The sequence below is a fragment of the Geotrypetes seraphini genome, chromosome 2 (assembly GCF_902459505.1).
Source record: "Geotrypetes seraphini chromosome 2, aGeoSer1.1, whole genome shotgun sequence".
Classification (NCBI taxonomy): Eukaryota; Metazoa; Chordata; class Amphibia; order Gymnophiona; family Dermophiidae; genus Geotrypetes; species Geotrypetes seraphini.
In genome coordinates, this window is record NC_047085.1 from 128427513 (window position 1) to 128443921 (window position 16409).

At 44.7% G+C, this 16409-nt stretch overlaps 1 protein-coding gene across 3 annotated transcripts in view; it reads left to right on the forward strand.

Annotated features, from left to right (window-relative positions):
• The window catches only part of CCDC178 (coiled-coil domain containing 178), a 483231-nt gene that overhangs the window by 100264 nt on the left and 366558 nt on the right, over positions 1 to 16409 (forward strand). For all 3 annotated transcript variants that reach the window (XM_033935245.1, XM_033935248.1, XM_033935246.1), the window contains one exon: positions 15025 to 15087. In XM_033935245.1, the coding sequence (XP_033791136.1) occupies positions 15025 to 15087 (63 nt within the window). The remainder of the gene's footprint in view (positions 1 to 15024; positions 15088 to 16409) is intronic.

The following is a 16409-nucleotide window of genomic DNA, read 5'->3' on the forward strand; positions in this document are numbered from 1 at the left end:
CAACATATCCTCAACAATGACACCTAGATCCTTTTCTTGGCAGTGACTTCTAACATCGAACCCTGCATCACACAGCTATTGTTCAGGTTCCTCTTTCCCACATGCATCACTTTGCACTTGCTCACATTAAATGTCATCTGCCATTTTTGTTGCCTAGTCTCCCAGTCTCACAAGGTCCTCTTACAATTTTTTCACAATCCTTTTGTGATTTAACAACTTTGAACAACTTTGTGTCATTAGCGAATTTAGTTATCTCACTAGTTATTTACATCTCTAGATCACTGATAAATATGTTAAAAGCAGTGGTCCCAACACAGACCCCTGGGGGACCCCCACTATTTACCCTTCTCCATTGAGAATATTGACCATTTAAACCTACTCTCCTGTTTTCTTTCAACCATTCTTAATCCATAATACGACATTACACCTCCTATCCCATGATTTTCTAATTTCCTCAAAGTCTTTCATGAGGTACATTGGCAGAATGCCTTTTGAAAATCCAAATATACAATATCAACCGGGCTCACCTTTTTCCACATTTCATTTACCCCTTCAAAGAAATGCAGTAGATTGGTGAGGCGAGATTTCCCTTGACTAAATCCATGTTGGCTTTCTCCTCATTAAACCATCCATATGAATATGTTCTACCATTTTGCCTGGCACCAACATCAGACTGACTGGTCTATAATTTCCCGGATCATCTCTGGAACCCTTTTTAAAAATTGACATCACATTGGTCACCCTCCAGTCTTCTGGTACTATGCTGGATATTAAAGAAAAATGACATATGCATATTCATTTTCCAATTCTATCAGCAGTCTGGGATGTTTACCATTTGGTCCAGTGATTTGCTACTGTTCAGTTTGTCAAATTAACCCATTACATCTTCCAGTGCTACAGAGATTTGTTTGAGTTTCTCTGATTCATCAGAATTGCTTACCATTTCTGGCACTGGCACTCCCCACATCTTCCCGGTGAAAACCGAAGCACAGAATTCATTTAATACTCTCTGCTATGGTCTTGTCTTCCCTGGAAGCCCCTTTTAATCCATTCCTAGTGTCTTATTTTAAATAAAACTTACAAAAGTTTTACTGTGTATTTTTGCTGTCCAGTGCAATCTTCTTCAAAGGTCTCTCTTTGCCTTCCTTATTAGCACCTTAGATTTGACTTGCCATTTCTTATGCTGTTTACAATTCTTCCACTTTCTGAAGAATTCCCTTATAACTCTAATAGCTTCCTTCACCTTACTCGTTAACCACACCGCTGCCATTTGGTCTTCTTTTCTCTTTTTTAATACATGGACAGGTATTTAATTTTTGAATAACCATCCATGCTTGATGTAAAAATTTTGACCTTTGCAACTGCTCCCTCTAAGTTTCTTTTTTTACCATTCTCCTCATGTTATCATAGTCTCCTTTTTTAAAGTTAAATGGTTGTTGTTTTAAACTTTCCTGTATGACCTTATACCAGGGATTATACAGATCTGATCATGTTATGATTACTGTTTCAAGCAGCCCAGCAACCATTACCTCCTGCACCAATTCATGTCTCCACTAAGAACTAGGTCTTGTCAGTTCCTGAGTCACGTGCTCCATAAAGCAGTCCTTGATTTCTATCAAGAATTTTATCTTTCTAGCAATGCCCTGATGTTACATACCCAGTCAATATAAGAGTAGTTGAAATCACTCATTATTATTGATGTTACCCAGTTTGTTAACTTACCTTATTTCTGATAACATTTCAGCATCTGTCCATTCATCCTGGTCAGGTGGATGTAGTACACTCCTATCACTATCCTTTCCTCTTTACTGATGGAATTTCTACCCATAGGGATTCCAAGGTGTGTTTAAGGTCCTATATAATTTTTAGTCAATTTGATTCAAGGCCCCTTCTTAACATATAATGCTATACCTCCACCAATTCGATTCACCTTATCACTGCAATATAAGGGAAGCAGGGGAAAACTTTTTCTCCCTTCAAGCGGCCAGTTTCGGGAGCCCTTTCTAGCAGGGCACCAGGCCTCATCTCCACCCCCTTCCCATTCCAGCAGGGGAGAGAACTAAAGAGAAGCAGCGCTAACAGGCACTCGGCACCAGCGGCCAGTTTCGGGAGCCCTTTCCAGCAGGGGACCTGGCCTCATCTCCACTCCTCCCCCGTTCCAGCAGAGGTGAAATCGAAAGGGAAGCAGGGGAAACTTTTCTCCCTTCAAGCAGCCAGTTTCTCCCTCCAAGCGGCTAGTTTCGGGAGCCCTTTCCAGCAGGGCACCTGGCCATCCTCTCCACCCCCCCCCGTTCCAGCAGGGGGAGAGAACTAAAGAGAAGCAGCGCTAACGGCAACTCGCACCAGCGCCCAGTTTCGGGAGCCCTTTCCAGCAGGGCACCTGGCCTCATCTCCACTCCTCCCCCGTTCCAGCAGAGGTGAGATCGAAAGGGAAGCAGGGGAAACTTTTCTCCCTTCAAACTTTTCTCCCTTCAAGCGGCCAGTTTCTCCCTCCAAGCGGCTAGTTTCGGGAGCCCTTTCCAGCAGAGGGCACCTGCCTCATCTCCTACCCCTCCCCGTTCCAGCAGGGGAGAGAACTAAAGAGAAGCAGCGCTAACGGCACTCGACACCAGCGGCCAGTTTCGGGAGCCCTTTCCAGCAGGGCACCTGGCCTCATCTCTACTCCTCCCCCGTTCCAGCAGAGGTGAGATTGAAAGGGAAGCAGGGGAAACTTTTCTCCCTTCAAGTGGGCTATCGCCAACCGAAAACAGCGGCCACATCTGCGGGTCTCAAGCACCGCTCCGCCCACTCCCTCGAGCCAGCAGGGGAAACTTACCCCATGTTTAAGTCTAATTGTGAAATCTTTCATCGTTAAGCATAATCGTGAACCCATCCAACTGTAAAGTTAATTTACTAGCTCTCAAAAAAAAAATATATATATATATACATAAAGCAAAAGTAATCAAAAAATTATCTTAAATACCTGTTGAATCTTATAATCTGTTAAATGCTTGCTGTCTACTTAATTTTTGTCAATTAATTGTTGTCAATTTAACTAATATGTTAAATGCCTATTGTATCCAAAAAATCTATGCTAATTTGAATACCGATTTGATAGCCAGATTATCTTCATCCCCTTCCACGAGATCATTTTCAGAATAACTCCAATTCAGAAACGCTTTACTAGATCTGTCCAATATGTTTGTGCTGATACCTAGTACGTTATTACCTAGTCGCTCCTCCATCCTTAACCTACTCTCACACGCCTCAAACAGGTCATCTAACCCATAGATCTCTAATCTCTCATCATGTAAGCCACCTTCATGGCTCCTTCTTCTCCTACTCTTCTCTTCTCTCAAACTCTTCACCACTGCCTGACACCCCCTGCCCCCAACCTCCTCGACTCTACAAATGCTCGCAATATCTGCTCTGGCCTCAGAATTCCCATGCTCATTCGCCCCAAACACCACCCATCCTACAAAAACCCTCGCAAAGTCAACCATGCCTCTCTAAAACCTGTCCTCGCTTCCAACTTCCCCCCAACCTTGCCTCACCCCAGTCCCAACACTCTATTGCAATGCCAGATCCGCTTGCAATAAGATACAAATCTTGAAGGACCTACTCGAGGATTCTGACCCCGGATTCCTATTCATCACAGAATCTTCGATCACAAAAGATGACCAATTTACTCAAAACGAACTCTGTTCCCACGGCTAGCAAGGCCTCTCTCTCTCCCAGAACCAACCGAAGAGGAGGCGGCCTGGCCCTCCTTTCAAATCATTCTTCGATGTTCAACTCTTTGAAAAGGGCAGCCACTCCTCATTAGAATACATGTTAGCCTCAGTCAATGACGAATTCCACCCTCATCCTCTGGGTATCCTGCTTCTATACCGCCCACATGCCCCTTGGGACAATTCCTCTGAACTCGTCTTTGAAACCATAACCAAACGCCTTCCTCAAATTTCATAGATTAACTGATCATTGGAGACATCAATCTCCACCTTGACGATGTCACCAACAAGGATACATCCGAATTTAATAGCTTCCTCTCCGCTTTAGGCTCCCCCCCCACAGCTCTCCCCAACCCACGAAAAAGGCCACAACACTAGACCTCATCAGCTTTTAGATCTTACTACTCACAAAACCTCAACTGACGACATTCGCTGGGAAATTGTCCCCTGGTCCGACCACTACCTAGGGCCTTCTGTCTCCCCATTTTCATGTCACATCTCGGGCCCCCATCCCACACCTCAAATTCTATTACTTTCCGTAAAAAAATCTCGAGTAATCTGTTCTGGATCAATTTTCTCGACAAATTTTCCCCCATCCCTTAACCTGCAGAACCAGAATCTAACTGGCAAAATTGGGTCGCCCTCTCCGAGTCCACCTTCCCATTCCCTCGCCCCTCTCTCCACTAAAACCATTTCCTACTCCCGTAAGGCCCCTTGGTACCTCCCATACCACAGAGAACGAAATAGAAATGCCATGCTCTGGAACGAAAATGGAAAAAATCTAAATCCCCTACATACAGACTCTTCTGGAGGGTCAACATTAAAATCTATAATACTGTTCTAAAAAAAGCAAGGAAAAACTTCTACGGTGACAAAATCTCCAAATCCAACAATCATGAGTAGCACATTATTTAACATCTGGTGTTCCTTAACCTCCAAAAAATGACTCCATACTTCCCTCCTCCCCCTCAGCCGATTCTCTAGCAAAGTTCTTCAACGATAAGGTCTCCACCTTGAGGCGCTCCTTCCCACCTGCAATCTCCTACAAATCTCTGATTCCAGTTGACCCCAACCCTATCCCAACAGACTCCTACCGTATCCCAGCAGACAGATCCTGGTCTTAAGAACATAGAACATAAGAAGTTGCCTCCACCGGGATCAGACCAGAGGTCCATCGCACCCAGCGGTCCGCACCCGCGGCTGCCCATCAGGTCCATGACCTGTCATTGTTCCCTGCCCTAAAAAACCTATCCTTACTTCTATCTGTATCCCTCAATCCCCTTTTCCTTCAGGAATTTATCCAAACCTTCTTTGAATCCCTGTAGTGTCTTCTGCCCACCACAACCTCCGGGAGTGCGTTCCATGTGTCCACCACTCTCTGTGTGAAGAAGAACTTCCTGGCATTGGTTCTAAACCTATCCCCCTTTCAGTTTCTTCGAGTGCCCCCTTGTACTTGTTGTTTCCCCACAGTCCTGAAGAATCTGTCCCTGTCTACCTTATCTATGCCTATCAGGATCTTGAAAGTTTGTTATCATGTCTCCTCTAAGTCTCCTCTTTTCCAGGGAGAACAGCCCCAGCTGTTCTAGCCTGTCGGCATACGAAAGGTTTTCCATACCTCTTACCATTTTCGTCGCTCTTCTCTGGACCCCCATCAAGCAATGCTAATTGTCCTTCTTGAGGTACGGCGACCAGTACTGGACACAGTACTCCAGATGCGGGCGCACCATTGCACGGGTACAGTGGCATGATGACTTCCTTTGTCCCTGGTCGTGATACCCTTCTTGATGATACTCCAGCATTCTGTTTGCTTTCTTTGAGGCTGTCGCGCATTGTGCTGATGCTTTCATTGTATGTATCCACCAGCACACCCAGGTCTCTTTCAAGGGTACTTACATCTAGCAATATTCCCCCCATTGTATAGCTGAACATCGGGTTCTTTTTCCCAACATGCATGACCTTGCATTTCTCTATATTAAAACGCATCTGCCACTTTTTGGCCCACTCTTCCAGCTTCGTTAGGTCCCTTTGCAGGTTTTCACAGTCTTCCGTGGTTCAAACCCTGCTGCAGAGTTTGGTGTCATCTGCAAATTTGATAACCTCACATTTCGTCCCTGTCTCCAGATCGTCTATAAATATATTGAACAGGAGCGGTCCCAAACACCTGACCCCTGCGGAACTCCGCTCGTGACCCGTTGCCAGTCTGAGTATTTGCCTTCACTCCAACCCTCTGATTTTCTGCCCGCCAACCAGTGTTTAATCCATCGGTATACATCCCCCTCCACTCCGTGGTCCACAGCTTCTTAAGCAGCCGTTCGTGGGGTACCTTGTCGAAAGCTTTTTGGAGTCGAGGTAAATTATGTCTATTGGTTCCCCTTTGTCTATCTGGCTGTTTATTCCCTCAAAGAAATGTAGTAAGTTTGTGAGGCCAAGACCTTCCCTTACAGAAGCCATGTTGGCTCTCCCTCAGCTGCCCATTTTTTTCCATGTGCTCGCAGATGCTTCCATCATCTTACCCGGAACCGAAGTCAAGCTCACTGGCCTGTAGTTTTCCCGGGTCTCCTCTTGATCCTTTCTTAAAGATAGGCGTGGCATTTGCTATTTTCCAGTCCTCCGGGATCTCCCCAGTTTTCAATGATAGATTACATATTTGCTGGAGTGTTTCCGCTATTTCCTTTCTCAGTTCTTTTAGTACCCTTGGGTGGATTCCATCCCGGGCCCGGTGATTTGTCGCTTTTTTAATCTATCTATCTGTCGTAGGACGTCCTCATGCTTACTTCTATTCGCTCCAGCTTTTCATCTAGATCCCCACTTATAATCTCCTCAGGTTCTGGTACATTGGATGTGTCCTCGCTCGTGAAGACCGACGAGAAAAACTTGTTTTAACCTGTCTGCTACTTCTTTTTCCTCTCTTACCACTCCCCTTTCTGGTTCCATCATCCAACGGTCCCACTTCCTCCCTTGCCGGTTGCCTCCCCTTCACGTACCTAAAGAACGGTTTGAAGTTTCTCGCCTCCCCAGCCAGCTTCTCTTCGTACTCTCTTTTTGCTTCCCCTAACCGCTCGGTGGCACTCTTTTTGGTGTTTTTTGTGTTCCTTCCGGTTTTTCCTCAGTTTGGTCCTTTTTCCATTTTCTGAATGATGATTTCTTGTCGCTTATCGCCCTTCTTCACTTCCTTTGTTATCCACACCTTGTTTTTTGTTTGAATTCTGTTTGCGCCCTTTCCTAAACCTGGGGATGTACATGTTTTGTGCTTTTTGCACCGTGTTCTTGAGTAGGGACCAGGCTTTCTCTACGGTCTCCATCTTCCATGAGCTGTTTACTGAGTTTATGTCCTCACCATTTTCCTCATAGCTTCATAGTTCCCTTTTCTGAAGTTGAGTGCCATCGCTGTGGTTCTCTTCACTTTTGATGTTCCCATTTCTAGTTTGTACTGGATCATGTTGTGATCACTGTTTCCTAGTGGCCCTACTACTACCACCTCCTTTGCGGGTCCCCCTAGACCGTTGAGGATTAGGTCAAGAGTGGTATCTCCTCGTGTCGGTTCCTGGACCAGCTGCTCCAAGAAGCAATCCCTCCACAGCCTCCAGGAACTTTGTTTCCCTCGCGCTGCTGGAGTGTCCAATGCTCCAGTCTATCCCAGGGTGGGTTGAAGTCTCCCATAACCGTCACCCTTCCGCTTTTGCATTCCTGCCTCAATTCTGCTTCTAGGTCATTGTCACTATGTTTCTGGCTGTCCAGGTGGGCGATAAATAAAGTCCCAATTTTGTGTCGGCTCCCTTTCTTCCTGGTAACTTAACCCATAGCGATTCCAAACCTTCTGCCCTTGTTGCCGTATCCATCCTGGTCGAGTGAATGGAGTCCTTTATGTATAGCGCTATTCCTCCTCCCTTCTTACATGTCCTGTCTTTCCTATAGAGTTTATAACCTGGTAGTACTACGTCCCATTTGTTGTCCTCAGACCACCATGTTTCTGTGATTCCAATTATGTCATAGGTCCTCTTTGTTGGCCATGACTTCCAGCTCTCCCATTTTGGTCCGTAGACTCCTTGCATTGGCGTACTAAGCAATTTAAGTTTTGGTTTTTTACTTTCCCTGTTGTTCTTCCTTGTGGGTTGATTCTCTTGTCGTCCCCCTTCTTGGGGTGCCAGCCCCTGAGGTCCCATTTTGTTCTTCCCCCTTCCCATGGTGTGATTTCTTTGTCCTCAGCTGTCTTCCTCATTTCTGCATGTCCTTTTAGTTCCTGCTGTTTTTCCTTCTTTTCGCTCATCTAATTTCACTTGTTCCTTGAACTCCTGTAGTTCGTCTTTGAGTCCTTTTTTCGCAATTTTCCGCTTGCCCTTGGAGGCCTACTTTGCATTTTTCCCTTTCAGTATCTTCCTTTGATATTCCTTCCCGAAGTGTCGACACCAGATCGACTGTCAGCTTTCCCCCTCTCCTCAGTTTAAAGGCCTTGTCTATTGTGCTCTTGATGTTATTTGCCAGCATTCTTGGTTCCTGTCATGCTCAGGTGCAGTCCGTCCCTCTGTAGAGCTTGTTCTTACCCAAAAAGTTGACCAGTTCCTTACAAAGTGGAAGCCTTCCTCTTAGCACCATCTCCTCAGCCATGCGTTTATGGCTTGCAGCTCGGTCTGCCTCCTTTACATCTGCCCTCGGTACTGGCAGGATCTCTGAGAAAGCTACTCTTCCGTGTCCTCAGCTTCAACTTCCTCCCAGGGTTCTGGAACTGCATCGGTTTAGTGTAGTCCTGCTGTTAATTTCTTCTAGCTGACCGTCGTTTGTTCCAAGCGGATTATCACCGCTGTCTCCTCTGTCTCCGCTCCTTCCAGGATCCTCTCGATTCTGTCGGTGATGTCCTTTGTTCTTGCCCCTGGGAGACATGTCACTAGCCGGTCCTCCTTCGAACTTGTTTCCGAATCCCTGGTCTATAATCTCTGCCTCAAATTGAAATCCTGCAACTGTATCTTGGATCCTTTCCCCTCCTACCTCTACGAGTAACACTCCCCCTCAGGTCATCTCATCTCTTTACATTCTCATTAAAACTATGCCCTCCATTCGGTCTTCTCTCCCAGAATGGGCCATATTTCCTTAAACCCACTAATGAAAAAACCTGAGCTTGACCCCTCCACACCATCCAGCTACCGTCCAATAGCTAACATTCCCCTTCTTACCAAGATGCTAGAGTCCATCATATCCACTCAACTATCGTCCTACCTTGAGAAATTCACCATTCTTCAACCCTACCAATACGGGCTCTCCATCCCAATTTCAGCACCGAATCCCTTCTGACTTCCTTAATCTCAAAGTTCAATATCTCCATTCTTGCAACAAGTTCGCCGTCCTTCTTCAATTCGACCTCTCTGCAGCTTTTGATGTCTGTCCATCATGATATTCTAATTTACCTAACTTACCGAGATAGGCATAAAACCTCACAGTCCTTGACTGGTTCTCGAAGTTCTTACGCTCCCGCTCCTACTTAGTCAACAGAAGGGCACTTCTTCCTCCCTTTGGGAACCCGATCTGTCGGAGTCCCGCAAGGCTCAACCTCCTCTCTCCTATCCTGTTCAACATTTATATGTCCTACCCTTAAACTCCTCCATCTCTCCCCCCTTGAAACACTCTACACTTACGCAGACGACATCTTTGTCCTCCTCGAGACCGACCGGAACCTCATCAACCTCTCGGCGAACATATCTCATCAATATATATCAAACCTTCAATCCTGGGGCCCACACTGTGCAGATGAAACTGAACGAATCTAAAACCTCCACTGGAGTTCCTTTCTACCCTAACTCTTGTTAACCGTGTCGAGCTTTACGAATGTAGAGATGATGCGGTATTACAAACCTAAGGCTTTAGATTAGATTAGATTAGATTAGTACCCCGGTTATGACAGTATCCCATTGGTTATCTTCTTTCCACCAGGTCTCAGAGATGCCTATTATATCTATCTTTCATTTAGTACAATATATTCTTACTCTGCCATCTAGTTTCTTAGGCTCCTGGCATTTTCATACAGATATTTCAAACAATGTATGTCATTCCTATTGTCACACCTGTGCTCTGGCGTTGCGTTGTGAGCCCCGGGATCGTGACACAATACTCTGACCTGGCGTGTCCTCTACTACCAGGGGACCCTTCAGGACTTTACTTGGCTTCTTAACATCCTAAGAAGGCATGCAAGGCAAGAGTCTCAGACAGGATGTAGCAAATCAAAGGGTTTTATTGTGAGCACAGGTTTCATCCTGCAAAAAGAAATAAGCTTCAGCTCAGCAGTGTTCAAAACAAGCCCTCATTTCCATGAGGCAAACAAAGGCTGCTCACCCAGAACAAAACATCAACATCCAGTTTCCAGGTTTTGGCTGAGTCCCACCTTAGCCTACAGTCCCCTGCCTCTGGACTTTCTTAGCAATTCTTTACACAGTCCTTTTCATCAGGGCAGATTGGTTTAGCAACATTCACTGAGCTGCATCAGATCTAGCAGCTGTGTCAGTTTAAAGGTAGGTAAATCCAGAACAGAAAAATAAACTTGAACAACCAAACTTGAACCACAGGAACCCAGCCAGCCTGTCATCTGGTTTCACTGGCTTTGAAAGGTCACTTTGGGCAGCCACAAAACTTAGAGACTTGAAGAAAGCACAGATGTTTATTAGCATACATATGCGACTCCTGAGCTCCAAGCTGGCTTCAGAAGTCCCGAAAACAGGAAGTTACAGAGATATTTATACATTCTTCTGGCTATACAACTGAATTCTAGAAAAAAACTTTTTCACGTGTTACTTTTCTTAACAATCATTGGTGCTAAGCTCACAACTAGCAGGTCATTAGCAGGTCACTTATCTAAGCCCTGCAGTCCTTTCTGTTACAAGTCGTTTATGCTGAGATAGCCATAAGAAGTTAGAATGCCCAAGCTAACACCCAGTGCAGGCAGGCTGGAACAGCAGATAAGTTAGGTCTGCAGCTAAACATAATTCAGCATTTTATTAAAGGAGAAAACTTAGTTCAAACACTTAGGAAAAACCAGTCCCAGACTCCATCAGTCCCCCCCTTTCAGGCTAGTTGAATTGAAAGAGGAAGGAGACGAGCCTGATAAAGTACAAGAAGGCGGAAGGTCAGGATCAGTTGTAGGGACTGGTCGATACTTGGGAAGCGCAAGGGCCATAGCAGCAGTGGAACGGTCAACAGCAGAGTCAACAATTCGGTGGAGCAGCTTTATGGCTATGGGGACCACACAGGGCAGGCAGCAAAGGAGCAGAGAAGTACAGGGCGGCAACCAGCAAGATGGTCTTCATTGCTGAACCAAGGGCAACCAGGAGCCGAAATGTACCAGAGAGCCAGTCTGCAGTAAGGCCACACCAGATCTGGACAGAACATGAGCCAGTTTGGTGATACGATCCACAATTTCCTCAATCACTTTACCATCATCATCAAGTTCAAGGCAGCAGTTGGAGAGGTTGAATTTGCCACAGGCACCACCTTCTGTCTAGAGTTAGGCAGTTCTGATAGATAGCAGTGCGCATTTTAGCATTCGTTCTGCCAATGGTACTCAAAGCTCGGGCGGTCTCATTAATTATCAGTTCGAGTACAGCTTGTAGAAGAAGGTTCAGCATATAGATTGGGGTCCGATAGCCCCAGGTGTCATCCTCGGCCCATGTGGCAGGTCCATAAACAGCAATGATCCATTCTGCAGTACAGTCCGCTTTTGGCGACCCCTGTTTTCGAATACAGGGGCTCCCAGGTGTTTACCATCGGCCAGCGGTAACAGGAAGAAGCTGGGGCGGATCATGCCAAGTACACATGTACCAGTTCAGTTAGCAGGCAACCAAGAGTAGGCAAACAGATCACAGAGCCAATATCGACTATCAGGAGCTGGCCATCATTCATAGGAGGTTTCATTAAGCAGTGTCTGAAGGGCACTGAAGACAGTGGGAAGCAACAATGGAGGTTTGCAAGGCCCATCGTGAAGGTCGTGGACCTGACGTAAAAGTGAGGTTCTGTGAAGTCAGGTTTAACATGTCCAGCTGCTTTGCCTTCCATGGCCACTGTTCTCCCCATACCAGTCCCTCCTCATACAAAACAATTGCTAACATTAAGAGTCTGACCTATAGTTTCAGCAAACTATATAAACAGATTTCTAGTGATTACAGGAATATCTCAGTATCTACCTTTCATTACTTTCATAAACTGGGGGAAACACCACAGAGTGATGGACAGAAGCACGTGAGCAGGATACAATTACGGCTATATACAACAGTACCTGGGTTTCATCTTTTACCATCAATTTACAATGCCATGCGGTCTCTGGCCTTCTGGACTTGGACATTGGCATTCCAGTTATTTGGGTCAGTGATAGTAAAAACCATGGGATTGCAGTGCTTGTAGTACACAAGGGGCCGGAGCTAGGACCTATAGTAGGGAGGCAGAGGGGGAATTGGCTGGGTATTTATGAGGGTTCTTGTAGGTAGGCCCACGAGACACATTCCTATAAAGGACAGGCTCCACCATTAGTGAAGGTTTCCTCATAGGGGCATTTTCTTAAAGGCATCAGGTTTATACAGGCATATATACTTTTGCACATTTGGTATAATTACGCTGCAAATCTAGGGGAGGCCACACAAAACTGTATTTAGGGGCAAAACCATGACCCTGGGCAACATCAAATAACACACATGTATCAAATACAAAGACACCGGATGAGTGGGGTCTACAATAAGAGTCTGGTTGATAAGTGGACCCTCAACATTATCAATGCAGATTTCCGCCCACTTTTAAACTTCATCACCAGTAGGTTGGAAACAGAAAATACCCTCTGATGTTTGACACTTTCTGTACTTAACTCCATCATGCAAACAAACATCAGGCAAAGGGGCTAGGTGCCCTTATTAAGTACAATAGGAAAGAAATACAGAAGAAAGAAACATAAGGCAGTGAGGGCAACACAAATATCAGATATTTAACACAAAAGGTGCCGACAATGCTAACATAGGAAGCTCATTTTTCTTTCAGGTACAACTTAGAAAACTTCAAACAGTTATACTCAAGACACTTGCTAAAGGCAGTGGTGAACCACAGGCAGTCAAATAAACTCAAACACTTGTGAAAAAGGTTATATTCAGAACACTTGCTGAGTACAGTGGTAAATATTCAGAACTTTTGAGCTCTTAGAAAGCTTCAGCTGAAGATCCGTGTTGTAGTGGAACCAAGTTTCATATCTGGCCACCTTGACAACTGTAAGAGGAGAAATTAGGACAGTAAAAGGACCTATCCATCTAGGTTTTCAGGGGGTCTGACTTCCAAGTTTTAGCCATACTGTATTTCCAGGGACATACCCATGGACTTATGTAGCTATCGGTAGGGGGGCTCTTTCCAGAACCCATTTGTGGAGCTCTTGAAGGGCTTTAGCTAAGGATATTGAATCTGACTCTGAAAGATATCTGATCCCAGAGTAGCAAAAGAACCAGGGTCTGGGTTCATGATGGGCAGTAGGTGGCCAAACATGAGCTGAAACGGGGACTGTTTAGTGGATTTTGACAGGGTACACCTGATCTGAAACAGAACAGAAGGCAACAAGATAGGCCAGGGCAGATTGGTTTCTTCAATTCGTTTGGTGAGAAGGGTCCTTAAGGGTTCTGTTCATCCTTTCAGCTCTGGGGATGGTAAGCAGCATATAATTTCCATTCAATTTAGAGGGACTGAGTAGTTTGTTGTACGACATCAGCAATGAAGACGGGGCCGTTGTCACTGCCTATGTAAACGAGGAGACCGAAGCACGGAATTATATAATTCAAAAGGTATTTGGTTACGTCCCCCCTTTCAGGACAGACTGGTCCGAAAGAATGCAGGCCCAAGTCTGTTCCTGAGAAGTGTACTGGGGTGTAAGGGTGTCCAGAAAAGGAATGATGGTGTACAGAGGAGCCGAAGGAGGGGGGCAGAGGCTGGCAGCTCGGGCTGTGCAGTCAGCAAGGGCATTGCCATGAGAGACAAGGTCCGTCACGCATCTCCGAAATAGAACATGAACTCGCAGGCCTTGAGCATGCGCAGATGCTCAAGGCCCAGCAGAAGAGGAGGCCGATCTTTGGGCACCGGCACCAACGCACAGGACATACCGGTGCTGGTGCCCAGATGATGGTAAGAAGCGGCTGGGGGGGGGGGGGGTTGCTGGATCGCGGGGGGAGGGTGCCAGATTGGGGGGGGGGGGCGCTTGTAAATCTATTCATGCTCGGTTTCCGAGGTGCCGATTTTGTGAATGTTTTGCTCGTCTTGCAAAACACTCGCAAACCGGTGCACTTGTAAATCAAGGTACCACTGTATTTGAAACTCTTAAGACTCCTGAAGCAGGCCCTCTTGGCCATAAACATGTACACTGAGTTTAAAAAAAATAAATAAACTGAGTCCACCAGTCTATATAGGACATTTCCATCCTTGCTTTGCGCCATACTTTTTGCACCATGATGCTATTATTCTACAGTAATTCTGATTAGAGATTCTTCAAACCAAACTATTTGTTCAATCTATGAGACTATTTTCTTTTTAACCACAAGTTTCAGCACTCCATGTGCTTTTGATTACACCTCCAAGAGCCAGTTTGCTGTACAGTAATACCACAACTCTCACTTTCTGATACTGTAGACTGCTCCTGATCGCTATATCAATATGAAGTTGAGGAACAGCCCTAAGCTTCAGAATCACCCACTTGTGTGCCTGATCTAGTCTTCTTGTTGACAGAAAAAGCAATATTCCTTATCTGCAACAGATGTTTTCCATACACTGCAGGATTGATAAACACACAGTCACATCCAGGCCCCTGGGAGCTGTATATTCTTTTTACAGCTTTAAAGCTAACTAAGGAGATGAGGAGACTACTGCGCACAGGAAGAACCATACATGCTCAGACCTTTGCACTAAATTATGAGCTCTAGGAAAACAATTCTATCCCTACTCTATCAGATGGCATTATCCACTTGTGTGCCTTTTCAATCCTGCTTTCTAGGAAACACCTGTTAACAGGTAAGAAACATTGTTATTTTTATCCACATGAAACACTCCTAAGCTTTTGAAAATTTACCTCTAAATATGCTGACCCAGTCTATTTTCTATATGTAAATATGCTGACCATGGCTTGAATTCAAAAATTAATCCTGGCCTCTGAGCTGACCACATGATGATTAAGTAACCTTGTGCATATAAGAAAGCCAGCATCAGTTCAGTCAGTTTGAAATATTTGTGAAAGACACATTTTAGCAAAATAAGGAATATCTTAAATTTAATACTGTATATAATATGTAGACTTACTAACATTCATTTTTTTTACTTTAAGAATATGACTGAGATGGTGAAACTGGAGATTGTGGATGAGAAAGCAGCTGCCTTAAAGGCTGAGGTAAAGTAGATTTTACAGACTATATGCAAGTAATACATTGTATTATTCTTTGTAGGTTAGGCTTTACAAAAGATCACAAGCTTATGAAAGTCAACCAGGGCTGGCTTTTAGATTCACTGATGCCCAGACCAGAAACTAAGGAGTGGTCCCAGCCATTAAAAAAGCACCTTGAAGTTCTGCCTCAATGACATAACTCATCTTTTCCAAGGAAGCCTTTCAACTCTGAAACAGCTCTCAACCCAGCTTTGTTTTAACTGCCATATTCTATTCTTATATGAAGGAATAGCACGTTTTTAGCGTCAGCCACAGCAGTAACAGTTCCAATGTGCATGGAATTCCTATGAGCATTGGAGCTGTTATCGCCATGGCTGGCAATAAGAAACACGCTACAGTTTTATAAAAGGGAGGGTTAATGTTTCATGGATCTCAATGGGCTAAGTCCAGTCCCCCAGTATGAATCCACCTTCAGCTCCCCCTCCCACCCCCAAACAACAAATCAATGAGCACCTCAGAAGTAAGGGCTAGAGAGTGACAAGGGGACAAAAGTTCATCTCCGTCCCCACATTTTCATCCCTGTCCCCTCCCCATCCCCATAGTCTTTAATTTTCTTTCCCGCATCTCCCCATTCAAAGCAGAAATATGATTTTATATATACTGTGTGTGTGTGTGTGTAATATATATATATATTGTATATCTATCTATCTATATATGTGCTGTATATAAACACTTGCAGGAAAGTTGAAAGAATGCCATACTCTGCATGCTTTCCCTACTTAATCATATGTAGTTTATAGCCATTCTGAATAAAATTCAGATACTAGATATTTAGTGCAGCTTAGAAAGAATACTGCTCTCTCCCCCCCCCCCTCTGTATGAGTACCACTCATTAAAAAATGGGACAATACTTCTGTTACAGATTGGTTTCTGCACACTATGTACTCCAGGGAATTATGCATATAAAAAAATTTAAAATAATGTACAGAAAAACAACATATTGAATAGAATAATATTTGCAGTATTCTGGAAATATATAGTGATATTTTAATACTTAGCTTGCCAGTTCAGTATCTTCGTGTTGGCCATGTAAACGGATATTACGGCAGCACTAACCAAATATTCTGAGGTTACTAGCAACCATAAATGTTGGTGTTTTGGTAGGTTGCCAAATAGCTACCAGGCTTCAGCTCTGCTAGCCTTTAGTAAGGGGCTGGACAAGTCACTCAACCATCCATTGAATCAAGTACAAAAATTAAATTGCAAGCCTTCCAGGATGATGAAAATACATACTGTACCTGAATGAAACTTGCCTTAATTTATTACTA